This window comes from Hermetia illucens, chromosome 4 (genome assembly GCF_905115235.1).
Source record: "Hermetia illucens chromosome 4, iHerIll2.2.curated.20191125, whole genome shotgun sequence".
NCBI lineage: Eukaryota > Metazoa > Arthropoda > Insecta > Diptera > Stratiomyidae > Hermetia > Hermetia illucens.
The window spans coordinates 27,110,110-27,124,210 of record NC_051852.1 but is presented as its reverse complement, the minus strand read 5'-3'; the positions used below and the strand labels follow the sequence as shown (position 1 = coordinate 27,124,210).

The following is a 14,101-nucleotide window of genomic DNA, read 5'->3' as shown; positions in this document are numbered from 1 at the left end:
AACGAAAAAAGTTTTTCTTCTCGCCTGTAAATTACAGACTACTTTCTGGGTTTCTGCGGTGTAGCGAGCGAACATATTTTTACATGCATCCGAAAATTATACTTCGCTTTAAATCTAGACATAGAACAAAGCTGTCGAAACTGCTTCTTGGACAGCTTTTCGGCTTGCTCTTCTGCAGGCTCTGATTTTCTTTTTACGTTTGATAATTATTTAAACACATATGAAACTGATTTAATTAAATCCATGATTCATGAGCCCGCAAACGACGCTGCATATAGGGGTCGGTTGTATTGAGATGATCAACCTAGAGTATGTGGTCACCGATAACCGCTGAGATGATTGAATATAATCATGCGGAAACTGATCATGAGATATCATGGTGAATTAAGTGAAGTCTGTTAACGTTGGCTATAGAGCTCCCTACTCTACTTTGTATGGGGGAACAAATGTAATTACTCCTATGACCTCACAAATGGTGGAGAGAGGAGAGTCGACTGGAGACTCAAGGCGAACGGAAAAATATCTTCCTAGATCGGGAGTAGGCGCGTTTGAAACTCGAATTGGGGAGGTACTTTGCATGTGGCAGTGTGTCTATAACGTCTATAGCAATTTATAATTTTCTTGCGAATGCGTATCCACGCGAAGATTCGAAGCACGCATCTGTGTAAGTCAGGCCGCCACTTTGTTGCCATAATAGAGCAATAAATATTACTGCTTATATGCGGGTTAGACATGAAGTAGCTAACTGGCGCTTGGGTCGATGACGCCTAGATGTTTTTCTTGTGTACGTTTCCGATCGCATGTATCACATATACGCCACCAACAGCATCAAATAAATGTGCAGAATTCTTCACGCACAAGTGGTTGAAAAACGTCGAACAAATTGATTGTTTCTGACAATGACTGATGGACTGATGAGTATTAAAATTTTAAAATAAAATCTGCCAAGCCGGCTGGACTGATGATATGTGAGTAATTGTAATGCGGTTGTCAAGAGGCAAGAGTGATTACATAAGAATTGAAAGGAATTGGTATAAATATTTCGCAATAATAGCGGGGGAGGGGTGTTGTTGTTCAACAGGCAGAACTTCGACGTATCCAATCGTTTGACACCCGACTCAATATCTCGATTGAAGTGCTATAACTGATGGGCATTGAAATTACCGAACACAAGGCGATATTAGTTGGCTAAGAAGAGAGTGTTGCTCTTTGTGATCGACGTATCAACGAATGCCTCAAATTCAAAATTTACCGCAGTGTCGTCCCCCCTTTCGTCCCCTATTCTTCTGAGTGTTGGCCGTTTATAAAAGATAATGAACAATTTCTCGGGGTAATAAGGAGTTGCATCTTGTCACCGATATTTCGTATTCTTATCGGTGACGTTCTTCATGCTGTGTCGTATGGAGGACGTGGAGTCAATAGACCATGATGTCTTTCCGCAAGCACTTCGACTTCGTTAATGACAACTTCTCGCTCTCTTACCGGGTCATGGACCTTGATCAAATGTAGAGTTGGATTGAAGATAAACACAAACAAAACTAAAGTTTTCAGTCTGACTGACACCAAGATAAATTTGAGACTGTGCTGTGCTAGTGTCCTTTCAGTATTGCTATATGGGAGTAGCACATGGAAAGTGTTATATAATGTTACTGAAAACCGACAGATGTGCCGCTCCAAGGGCACTTGGCGTAGAACTGCAGAGGAGTGCAGGCGACAATGAGCTGTTTATCCCCATATTTTTTACATCAAACGGACCAAACAGTAGGCTTTCGAATGCTCTTGCGAGGTTTTTGTACATGAGACTGTAAAGAGAATCCAGACTTGAGTGAATACTAAGCCTTCTATGATATATTATCAAAGAAGTTTAATTTTGTCAACGTCCCTATTCCGGGCACCAGAGAAAACTGCGGGCGTCGCAATTATTGGGAACGATTGCGAGCCTGTTGGCATTTGACAGCAGAGGATTGGCCACTTTGGATAAGGTAGATGTTTGTTGACCATTATTTTTGCACGAGTTGACGATGAAGTTGGTATTCGACTGTTTCTAACAGTTAAGGGCGCAACAGATTCCAGGATGGCACTACTCCAAAATCAGATGTAAAAAAGGAGGAGATTATTAGCTATTGGCAATTGTGAAACGGGTTGCTGGAATAGTAGAAGTATGAAGGTCGAGGTCTTTATTCCCTGCAAACTGCCACCGGAGCCGTGGTTTTTCCAGACAGAATCACCTTTCCAGATGCATCGTATAGGCAACGATGCCACAATGCTACCACCTGGTGATTTCTATCTTGGACTTCGACACTATTTCGGACGTGTCCGATATTATACACTCGCCCGCGGAAAGGCATAAGTGTGTAACTTTGAAGACGGCTATCATTAGCCGCCTGACGGAGTCACCGGACGCGCAGCTGCATAGGCTGCTTACGGAGGTCGAACTGCTGGACAAACGTTCCTCTTAGCTTCTGCATCATTTGCATACTTTGGCCGGCACGCGAGTCAGTGTTGATGTCCTGAACATAAAGTAGGATCACAGTACTGCAACCCGTTTCTTAGTGGACTCCGTCCTCTCCATTATTCCGAAACGACTCATTGCCTCATCTTGTGCTGAATGGGACGCCCATCACCACATTCAGCACTCAGCGTCTCACCTTGGACCTGATTAATACTTACGACACCGTCGCCTCCACCAAAGCCTTTCCACGATCTGCACACTCGGCCCGGCTCCATAAAATCACATTATCAGCCCCATCTCATCTTTATGGCCACTTCGCGACCTTTCAGAGGAAAATATAGGCAAGTTGTCGCCAAGTTCTCAAAGACTGGCTTTTTGCCAGGAGAAATGACAACCTTGTGAGATCTTCACCATCAGATCGTAGAGTATCGGCCTCGAAGTCTGGCGGGAGAACGCTTCATCACTGCGAAGCAGGGATTCGACCTCGACCATTTTCGAGTTAGTGAGCCACCCCTTCGGACATGGTGCCCAAAGCTGGCGGCAAGTGGCACATTATGGGTGATTGCCGATAACTAATTTCCATCATCCGCCCGGATCGGTTCCCTTTCCTCATAATAGGGGATCTGCTTCTGGTTCGGTATTCTCGGTCATCGACCTGCAACGAACTTTCTACTAGATTCCGGTCGCCGTTACTACGCCCTTCGGCGTGTTTGACTTCGTAAGCATACCAAAGGGGGTGAGGAATGCAGTTGAAAAACTGCAGCAGGCTTTGAACCACCTCTTCAGGAAGCTGGATTTCGTCCGCAGCTATCAAAACGACATCCTGGTTTTCTCGGACGACCGGGAAGAACATTAACCTTACCGCGATGAATTTCTTTCACTCCTATAGGCTCTAGGTCAACCTGGACTGAAATGTCAATTCGGCCAGGCTAAGGTTGTATTCGCTGGCTACTACATCAGCAAGCACGGGTTCCGTCCTTTAGAACCCGAAATCCAAGCATCACTGATATAACCCAAAGTCAACAGGCTCCTCGCAACTAACACGCTTTCTGGACATCATTAGTTCTTATCGCTGCTGCGTTCCGCACGCCGCTGAGCTCCAGGCCTCGCTAACCGAGCTACTCAAGGGCTGTCCGAGCGAGAAGTCCAAAATAAGTTGGACAATCGATGCTAACTCTGCGTTTGAGCGTAGCAAGCAGGGCGACGATTCTGCTGCCACTCCAGTTTTGCTATCATCTACCACCAATCTATCTTCTAGAGATTTGCCCATCAACTCTTTCAATATGGCTATTGGTGCGGCTTTGGAACGACAGCGAGGAGACGATATATGGAGTCCATAAGGCTTTTTCTCAAGGAAACTGTCGGAGGCCGAGCAGGGATATTCCCTTTATGACCGTGAACTTCTCGCTGTTTTCGATGTCGCCAACTACTTTCAACGGACCTTGAAGGGACGGCGCTTCGATAAGACCTCATCACGTGAGGTCAAGCAACTCGACTTCATCGACCAATTTCACACCCGCTTCGAGAATACGCCTGGCTACCAAAACGTGGTTGACGCTCCCGTGTGGAGGTGGTCTCTATGTGCACTATACTCAGTTCGTGCTACCAGCGAGGCGTAGACAAAAGATGAAAAGCTGAAGCACCTTATCACCAAACCTTGTCTTGAATTTCACCGACTCGAGTTAGACGGCCATGCGACCTACTACACGGAGCGCAACCAGGCTTTTGATACCATTCACCAACTGGTACACCCAAGCAGCCGGACCGTAACCCAGCGTGTAGCGCATAGGTCCTATTGGCCGAGTCTCCGCAAGGACGTCTTGCGCTGGGTCAAACAATATGTGCCATGCATTCTCGCAAAAGTACACCGTCAGAACGGAGCAGAGTTCAGTAATTTCAAAATTCCTGACGCTCGCTTTGATCACATTCAATTGAATTTCATGAAACTTCCTCTTTGTGAAAGCTACAGGAGTAGACTTACTATTATTGATCGATGTACATGTTGGACCCAAGCAGTTCCAATCTTGGATACGACGGCTCCCACAATCACGCGTGCCATATTCAATCATTGGATTTCTATTTTTGATACGTATTTGTATCTTACCATTGATCAATGTCGGCAACTTGAGGCTGACCTGATTGTCCAGCTCAATCGCTTCGAGGGAGCGAAAAATGTACACACGACATTTTACCACCCCCAGGCCAACGGGATGGTACAACGGATGCATTGCACCCTCAAGATCTTAACTTGCGCGCTCGAAGATTCCATGGGTCCGCACGCTTCCAACAGTCGTCCTTGGGGTACGCGCCACTTTCACAGAGGATCTGCAAACCTGAAGTGGATTTCTCATCGCTCCTCGGGATAAACCAGACACCAGACACCAACCTACGCAGTCTCTTTAAACCAATTCGCCTAGTGCCCCACATGAGAATCACATTTTCACTCCTTCGCTGGATGCGAAGGTTTTTGGAGAGGTGCGGTGCCGCCAACGCTTCCGCCGCCAACTCAGTGCGCTCGGCGCAAGCAAGCACTGGTCCTGCGCGGGATTTTTGCTTGTAGGCCTTTTCCGTCGTAGCAGTTTTAGGAGTCAGAAGTGAATCCTTTCGCTGTACTTATGCCGCAGTTTTTAACATCAACCTCCTTTTTCACGGAACTCTTATATAATATATTCCTAACAAATATACAATATCAAACGAAAATCCTAATTTCTATTTATTTACAAACATCAGAACTAAATTCCATTAAAAATAACGAACAGGTAAACGGTTGGTTGAGATAGTTGAATTGGAAAATTTCAAAATTACAGAATCGTTTAAAAGCGTGTTAACTTCAACTGTGGCTAACGTCACTTCTGTTGTTATTATTGCTGATTGTCATTTGAGCCGGTGACATTTTGGAAATTTGGGAGATCGTTGGAGTCTAGTGTCGTATTCTAATAAGACACAAAATAAATAAACAAATGGGGGACACAGGTATAATTATAACATCTCAAATTCAATTTACTCATAAAGAAATAATCGCCTATTTCAGAGCCAACTATAAAAAAGCCAAAACTATTTGACGAGGATGGCGACGGTATGTACCCACATTTGGATAATCATAAATTGGCGACCAAATTCCCAATCTAAGCGTTGTGAAATAATTTATTTCTAAATTACAGAATCATATACACCTTCCGTCTTCAATCCCAAGTACAGAGTATGTCCGTATCTCGATACAATAAACCGTCAAATCTTAGATTTTGATTTCGAAAAACTTTGTTCCATTTCGCTGACGCGGATTAATGTATACGCTTGCTTGGTTTGCGGCAAATACTTTCAAGGAAGAGGAACAAATACCCACGCATACACACATTCTGTATCAGAATCACATCATGTCTTCTTGAACCTACAAACTCTCCGCTTCTACTGCCTCCCGGACAACTATGAAATCATCGACTCATCGCTGGACGACATCAAATACGTCTTGAATCCAACCTTCACGTCGTCAGAGATCAAAAACATAGACAGTCCCCTAGTAAAATATTCCCGGACGGTTGATGGCACCTTGTACCTTCCTGGCGTTGTTGGATTGAACAATATCAAGGCGAACGATTACTGCAACGTTGTACTCCACGCCCTTTCACACGTCGGTCCGCTGAGAGACTACTTCCTACGCGAAGAGAATTATGCGAAAATCCGTCGACCGCCGGGAGATTCGATATTCACGCTCGTGCAGAGATTTGGTGAACTTATGCGGAAAATGTGGAACCCTAGAAACTTCAAAGCGCACGTCTCTCCTCACGAAATGCTGCAGGCGGTTGTTCTGTGGAGCAACAAGCGTTTCCAAATCACAGAACAAGGCGATCCTATCGATTATCTGTCCTGGTTCCTCCACACATTGCATCGTGCTTTGAAGGGGACGAAAAAGCCCGACTCGTCCATTATATACAAATCATTTCTGGGGGAAATGACTATTTACACGAGAAAGATCCCTTCGACCGATTTGGATGACACTCAGAAGGCTCTGCTTCTTGCTACTGAGGAGTATCAGGAGAAGTCTGAGTCGTCGAGCTTCCTCTACCTCACATGTGATCTCCCACCGCCTCCTCTTTTCACGGACGAGTTCCGCGAGAATATCATTCCGCAAGTAAACTTATATCAACTGCTTGCGAAATTCAATGGCATAACCGAGAAAGAGTACAAAACTTACAAAGACAATTACATGAAACGTTTCGAAATCAATCGACTGCCAAATTTCATTATTTTGTATATAAAACGCTTCACGAAGAATACATTTTTCCTGGAGAAGAATCCAACGATCGTGAACTTCCCAATCAAGTAGGTCGCAACAAGCATAATCCATTTCAATTTCCATTTTTCACGTAACGTTCCATTTTCCTTCGTTTTTAGAAATGTCGACTTTGGCGATATCCTCACACCCGAAAATAGACGTCTTCATCCGTCGACGAAATATAATTTGGTAGCGAATATCGTGCACGACGGGGAGCCGAAAAAGGGCACGTATCGTGTTCATATTCTGCATAAGTCGAATGGGCAATGGTATGAAATGCAAGATTTGCATGTGACGAATATTTTGCCGCAAATGATCACCTTGACGGAAGCTTACATCCAGATTTACGAGAGGAGTACAGATTAGGGTTTAGAGTCTAAGTGGAATGTGGATTTGTGACGGGCGAATGTCGAGGGAAGTTTTGATCAGGGAGTGAATAAAGTGTTGCCTTGTATTTAGGAATGAACGTTGTTTGATTTGATCTTTGGCTTCAGGACCTTTCGGTGAAATTTTTATTGTGTTATGAGATCAGAAGTTTTACGGCAAATTCGCGAGACTTTTAAACTTTTAATCGGAAGAAAATACTGGTCTCACCTGTACTGCCTTTTGGGGTGTTTATTCACCGAATTGTCTAGATGGATTTCGCGACTGTTCTCGTTAATAGTTTTCTGTATTTTTCATCAGCTGGGATGTTTAGGATCTTAGCTAGTGAGTTCTTGTCAGCGTGCATTACATGACCTTACCATCATGGATGCCTCCTCTTCCACTTTTCTCCATGATGTTTGCAACCTCATATCGACCTCAACTATATTCATCTGCTTCCCATTTTGCTTTTATGTTGCTGAGGACAATGCTAATTACATTGCTTCAAATTCTCCTAGTTTAACCGAGCTTGAAACCGACATGTATGCAAATAACGTTTTAATTTTAATATCTTCTGGGGTCCAGGGATATTTATATAATTGTGTCCTGAAGGGCTACTGGAAAACGCACCATTAGCTTGAGGGCCATCAGCGTTGGAAATAACAAAATCAGGTTATTCTGAAGCTGCATTGTAATACTCACTCTGTTATGGAACTTCTTATGAAATCACAAATATGTTTATATGGCCCTCATGAATCACGACTTTGAATTTGAAAATAGAAATTTATTACTTGCAAATGCCGACAGGACGAACTAAAAACTGCATTGCAAAAATCATTGTTCAAAGTTTCATATTTAGAATCCTATTTATTTACCTCCTTTTATTAAAATGTCGCATACTAATTATACGAGTTTTTTTATTCGGCCATTATTTTCTGGTGCCTTCATCACAGGTAAAAAGAACTGCATATTTTTTTAGCATCCTTTTGACTTGTTTCGTTCAATGGCGCTGAGAATAAGCCAGTAAATTTTATTATGCCAATAATGTTAATTATTGTCCCTTGCTCTTGGCATACCAACCAACACATGTATGTAAGTATTTGAGGCGGGAAAGAAGTCCTGTCTACTCAACTCTCTTGTCTAACGGAGTATTCCAAATATGATTATGTATCGTAGGATTTCCTTCAGTGGATATGATGCTATCCGCTGCAACTCAAATCAGCAGCGAAGATCTGATGCTGGATGCGTCCATAGGCGGGGCATTCACATGGAAAGCGTTCCTTAGATTCCACTTCCTCATCACCAAACCATAATCGAATTGATTTTGCTCTCAAGTTTTCGTGATTGAGCTCTTTTCCCCTGTTGCCTCCTTCGTAGCTGTTTCTGTGTTGATTTTGCAGATAACCACAAGCCAGTTTTTCTCTAACTTGAGCTATTCTCCAACTATATTCTCAGGAGATATGTTCGCCTTCAGTGATTTAATCGCTCTTATTCATCCCGGGATCTGGGCAACAGCTGTTCTGGTTCCTTGGGCTACTCCATTTATTACATTTCGGTACTGCCTACAACAAGGTCAGTGTCTTGTGAGGAATTATTTAAGGAGGTAGGTGGTGTCTTTGTGATTCTCTTCAATACATTTTGTAATATTGAGGGTAAGCTTGTGAGTCCACTGATCCTCTGGGGACTCGTCTCATCTGCGCTGCCAGCGATTTCATGATTCCATCCTAGCGCAACTTTGTTTCGCGCTCATTGCTGATGAGTTTATTCGCTTTTTTTATTCCAGCATACTCATTTTTTACGCAAGTATGCAGGAATTATAGAGGTATGACGTTGCTGAGTACCATCTATAAGATATTCTCCGCTATCTGGCTAGGCCGGATAGCCCCATACTCCCAGAAGATCATTGGCCCATACCAAAGAGGCTTCCCTCCAGGTAAATCAGCAGTAGATCAGATTTTCTCTTTGCGGCAAGCGATGGAAAAACTGTTGGAATATTGACAACAGTTGCACCATCTATTTATCGACTTTAAAGCCGCCTATGATAGCATAGCCAGGGTAAAACTGTACACGGCCATGCGAGAATTCGGTATCTCGACGAAACTAAAAAGACTGACTAGGCTGACCCTGATCAATGTGCGAGGCCAGATAAAAGCAGCAGGATCACTTTCAAGACCATTCGACATTAACAACGGTCTACGATGAGGATATGCCCTATCATGCGTCCTCTTTAACCTGGCCCCCGAGAAAGTGATCCGCGATGCTAATGTAAATGCAATAGGTACGATCCTCTTTAAGTCCACCCAATTACTGGCCTATGCTGACGATATCGACATTATGGGACGGCGCGAGATCTTGGGCTGCACATCAATGAAGGCAAGACAAAATATATGGTGGCAACGTTAGCACCGAAGACAAACCACCCGACAACATCAAACCGCACTGGTCAAACAGGAAGAATAAGGATAGGAGAATACAACTTTGAGACCGTTGATAATTTCTCCTATCTAAGGTCGAAAATCACAACCGATAACAGCTACGATGATGAAATCCGCGCACGGTTGTTGTCAGCCAACAAAGCCTATTTCAGCTTACAAAAACTGTTCGGTTCGAAACGTCTCACCATAGGGACAAAGCTCTTACTGTACAAGACTATGATCTTGACAGTCCTCATGTATTCCTCGGAAACTTGGGTTCTTAGCAAGAAAAATTCCGAACTCTTGGCCGCGTTTGAGAGAAGAATCCTCCGAAGAATTTTTGGCCCCCTACATGAGGATGGACGATTCCGTAGCCTACACAATGACGAAATCTATGAGCGATACCATGACCGTCCGGTTGTGGATAAAATCCGGCTCAATAGGTTACGGTGGGCGGGTCACTTAATCCGTATGGGTGAGGATGATGCAGCCCGGAAAGTCTATAAGGGCAATATCTATGGTAGAAAAAGAAGACGAGGCAGACCCTGCCTAAGATGGAGCGATGGCGTAGGCCAGGACGCCAGACAGCTCTTAGAGATATCGAATTGGTGGACCTCGGCGCAAAACCGGGATGTCTGGAGTTCCTTAATAAGGCAGGCATAGACCGGATACCGGTTGTTGCGCCGTTGATGATGATGATGCAAGCCGATTGAGATCATTCCTGCTACAATAAACACTGCCTCTTCTGATTTAGAATCGCTAAAGAGTGAGCAGAATTTATTTTCTTTTCAGTTTTACCAACTTTATGCGCAGGTGTTGGATACTGCCGTACCGACCTCATTACTCTAGCTATGAAGAAGCTGCGTAAAAGTTGTGCAAATGTAGAAGTAACATTGGCCAAATTTTGGTAGCACATTCTAGAGACCTCGTTAAATATAATTAGCTTACACGAAAGCATGCCATCGGAGTGTTTTAATTTCCTTTTGGGATGTATTCACTTGTATCCATTCCTGGACTGCTAAGCCCCTCTTCATATTTAGCAAGCGTTGTGCTAGAAGGATCATAGAAACTGTAGATGCGAATTTCTGTAATTTTAGACCTAAAACCCTCCATGCAAATTGATTTCTCTCAAAAGTATCCTGAGCCGAGATGCTAGTATTCCGAAAGCATTTTCCGCAAGGCGGCGAGCACGAGATAGCCTGTAATTCAATATTGCTTGTTCACTGGTCAGGTTCTTTTCATTGGTTCCTACATTAACCATTATAAATTCGTAATTGGTATTTAGCATGGCCATCAACACAACACTGAACGAATTCTTGTATTTGAAATAGTAGGAGCCACTTCCTGATGGTTTGCGAATGGTGATATGCTTCCCGGCGATAGCTCCGATGCAGTGGGGAAAATTTGAGAGAATCAAACTGTCCGGCAACAACTTTCCATTCATTCTTACTTGCTGGAATCTGCAACAATTTAATTTTTTACTTTTAATTTAAGAATTTTCTTTCATTACAACAAATTCAATAATTTAAATTGATATGCACTTTCATGGCTACATAGATATTCCCATTTATTTTGTTTCAGGTCGTTAAAGACAGTTCTCAAACATCCCAACTCCAGCATGCACCTACACCTAAACGACCGAGGAAAAAGGAGCCCGCACCGACAATGACGAAACAAAAGGACTAAACTATTGTCTATGGCCTGCGAATGTCTTGAACAACCCTCCTCAGACGCCCAGATCATAGCAAAAGAATGGGGTGAAGAGTATGAGAAAATGAGTGCAAACCAGCAGCTGTAGGCTAAAAAATTAATTGATGACATTTTTCTCGAAGGACGACTGGGCAACCTTCATAGACACTCAATCATCGTAAATAATTCACCTCAGTCATTCGCCACCCCCAATCATCCTCAATACATTCATTCATTTGGCTACATTCCATGAAGTTGATAGACCAGTAGCTTCCTCCGAACTACAATTTTTATTTTTTAATGTAGATACATATTTTGGGAGCAACTTACCCCCTTTATCAGTATAAAGGAGCTCGTGAGATTTTTCTAAATGAATCTGAGTCGCTGAGTCCAGTTTTAGTCTTCCCTGACCGCTGCTAATATTAGACTTTGTAGTAGCCAATTTCATGACTACTAAGACATTAGGGTTATTGGATATCGGTCGTCAACACTGGATCTCTAAAACAACACCATAAAAAACTTCTCCCTTTTCCTCCCTTATTGGTTTATTTTCTAGGAGTAGTACGGGGGGGGGGGGTGTATATAACTCCATACTAGCTACATTTCAGTTGGACGATTGTCCCAATGAACTAGAGTGGGGTGATTAGACCAGAAATCTTTAGGGTTCTTATCTAAAGTCGCTTTGTCCATGAGATTTCATCGGAAGTACTATGGGAGTACCTATGCTTTCAGCGTTATATGTCTTTATGCGGTGGATATGGATATGTCCTCATTCTTGAAAAATGCGAATTTATTTTCCCTCGAAACAAAATCTTAATTGTTGTACTCCGCTAGCTAAATTTACGTATTTATGGAAAAAAACGTTATCATCAACAGCGCAACAGCCGGTATCCGGGAGCTAAAAATTCTCCGGAGGATTGTTCTCTCGAACGTGGCCAAGAGTTCGCAATTCTTCTTGCTAAGAACCCAAGTCTCCGCAAGATCATAGTCTTGTACAGTAAGAGCTTTGACCCTAAGGTGACACGCTTCGAGCGGAACAATTTTTGTAAGCTGAAATAGGCTCTGACAACAACCGTGCGCGGATTTCATCATCATAGCTGTTATCGGTTGTGATTTTCGATCCTAGATAGGAGAAATTATCAGCGATCTCAAAGTTGTATTCGCCTATCTTTATTCTTCCCGTTTGACCAGTGCGGTTTGATTTTGTTGGTTGATTGGTTTTCGGTGCTGGCTTTGCCACCATATACTTTTTCTTGCCTTCATTGATGTACAGCCCAACATGTTGCGTCACCTGCTCGATCTGGATGAAGGCAGTTTGTATGTCTCGGGTGGTTCTTCGATAGAGATCCATAAAAACATTCATCTGGAATGTATTCTATGAAAGAAGCTTGCCCATCAAGGGGATCATGCCGGTCCTACAATTTTAATACTTACCTTACCACTATTGATTCTGCACAACTTCTTATGACTAACTTTGTTCTTATATTTCTTCTGTATGTACCTTCTCATCGCCCTCATTTTCGACCTGGCTTCTAGGTGTAGACTGCCCCTTGTTGTCCGTCGCTAATCATCCCTCTCTTTACTCCTTTCATGGCTGTGTTTCTTATTGATAAACTTGGCCCTAATATATGGACATGATCTCGATGGACTTCCTAATTTCTTTCCAGTAATTAGTAAACATCACATCTCCTCTATAAATTTCAATAAAAGTCTCGAAGAGGGCTTCTTGTTGCGTCCTTGGAAAGAGAACTTTATTCCCATTTTCAAAAGTAGTGAACCTACTGTAGTTAGGAACTACTATCCTATTTCACTCTTCTATCTTTCTTCGAAATTATCAAGAGTGATTTTATAACGATAGAGTCACATGGTTGCGTGAAATAGACCAATATTGCCTTCAACCTACTGGATTGCACCAACTTTGTTTGTCGGGGATACACGACATTTACACCGACTTCTCTAATATCTCTGATTCTCCCAACCATAGCGTACTCCTCTCTAAACTCTCTTCACTCAACCTCCCTTCATAAATTCTTATATTATTTCCTCCTACCTTCCTAGCCGATCCAACGTGGTAACTAATGGCCGGTTATACCATTGCTTCTCTGCTTACTCTGCAGTTCCGCAGGGCTCTGTACTATGTCCACTATTATTTTTATTTTTCATTAATGGACTCCCCTATTTCCTTACGTGCTCGTGCTTTCTCTATGCTGATGACCTTAAACTGTTTGCCTTTGTATTGTCTCCGTTGCACTGTGCTTTCTTGCAGTCCAGTTTAGACACTTTAGTGGACTAGTGCTCTGTAAATGAGCTGACACTAAAGGTTGGTAAATACCACTCGATGTTTTTCTCACCGAAATATTTCCCGCCATCTATTTCCTACTCTCTCGCTGGAAAACCTCCATCATATCTGAGTTGATTTCAATAACTTCCACAACAACGCCAGTTTCAATTTCTACTCCTTAAAACTACTGGCCTATGCTGACGATATCGACATCATGGGAAGAACCACCCGAGACGTTCAAACTGCCTTCATCCAGATCGAGCAGGCGGCGCGAGATCTTGGGCTGCACATCAATGAAGGCAAGACAAAATACATGGTGGCAACGTCAGCACCGAAGACGAATCAACCAACAACATCAAACCGCACTGGTCAAACACAAGCACGAACAAGAATAAGGATAGGGGAATACAACTTTGAGACCGTTGACAATTTCTCCTATCTAGGGTCGAAAATCACAACCGATAACAACTACGATGATGAAATCCGCGCACGGTTGTTGTCAGCCAACAGAGCCTACTTCAGCTTACAAAAACTGTTCCGCTCGAAACGTCTCACCATAGGGTCAAAGCTCTTACTGTACAAGACTATGATCTTGCCAGTCCTCATGTATTCCTCGGAAACTTGGGTTC

At 43.1% G+C, this 14,101-nt stretch overlaps 1 protein-coding gene across 1 annotated transcript; it reads left to right on the top strand.

The window, feature by feature from the left end:
- Positions 1–5,311: 5,311 nt before the first annotated feature.
- LOC119655932 (U4/U6.U5 tri-snRNP-associated protein 2) lies at positions 5,312–7,179 on the top strand. Its single transcript, XM_038062115.1, has 4 exons — positions 5,312–5,425; positions 5,484–5,528; positions 5,614–6,772; positions 6,845–7,179. Exons 1-4 carry the CDS (start codon positions 5,413–5,415, stop codon positions 7,089–7,091), a joined length of 1,464 nt encoding a protein of 487 aa, XP_037918043.1. The 5' UTR covers positions 5,312–5,412; the 3' UTR covers positions 7,092–7,179.
- Positions 7,180–14,101: the final 6,922 nt, after the last annotated feature.

Excerpts from the sequence above, each read along its gene's own strand:
- LOC119655932 (XM_038062115.1), top strand. Across the intron at positions 5,529-5,613 it reads ATTTGACGAGGATGGCGACG|AATCATATACACCTTCCGTC; the intron begins GTATGTACCCAC and ends TCTAAATTACAG. Across the intron at positions 6,773-6,844 it reads ATCGTGAACTTCCCAATCAA|AAATGTCGACTTTGGCGATA; the intron begins GTAGGTCGCAAC and ends CTTCGTTTTTAG.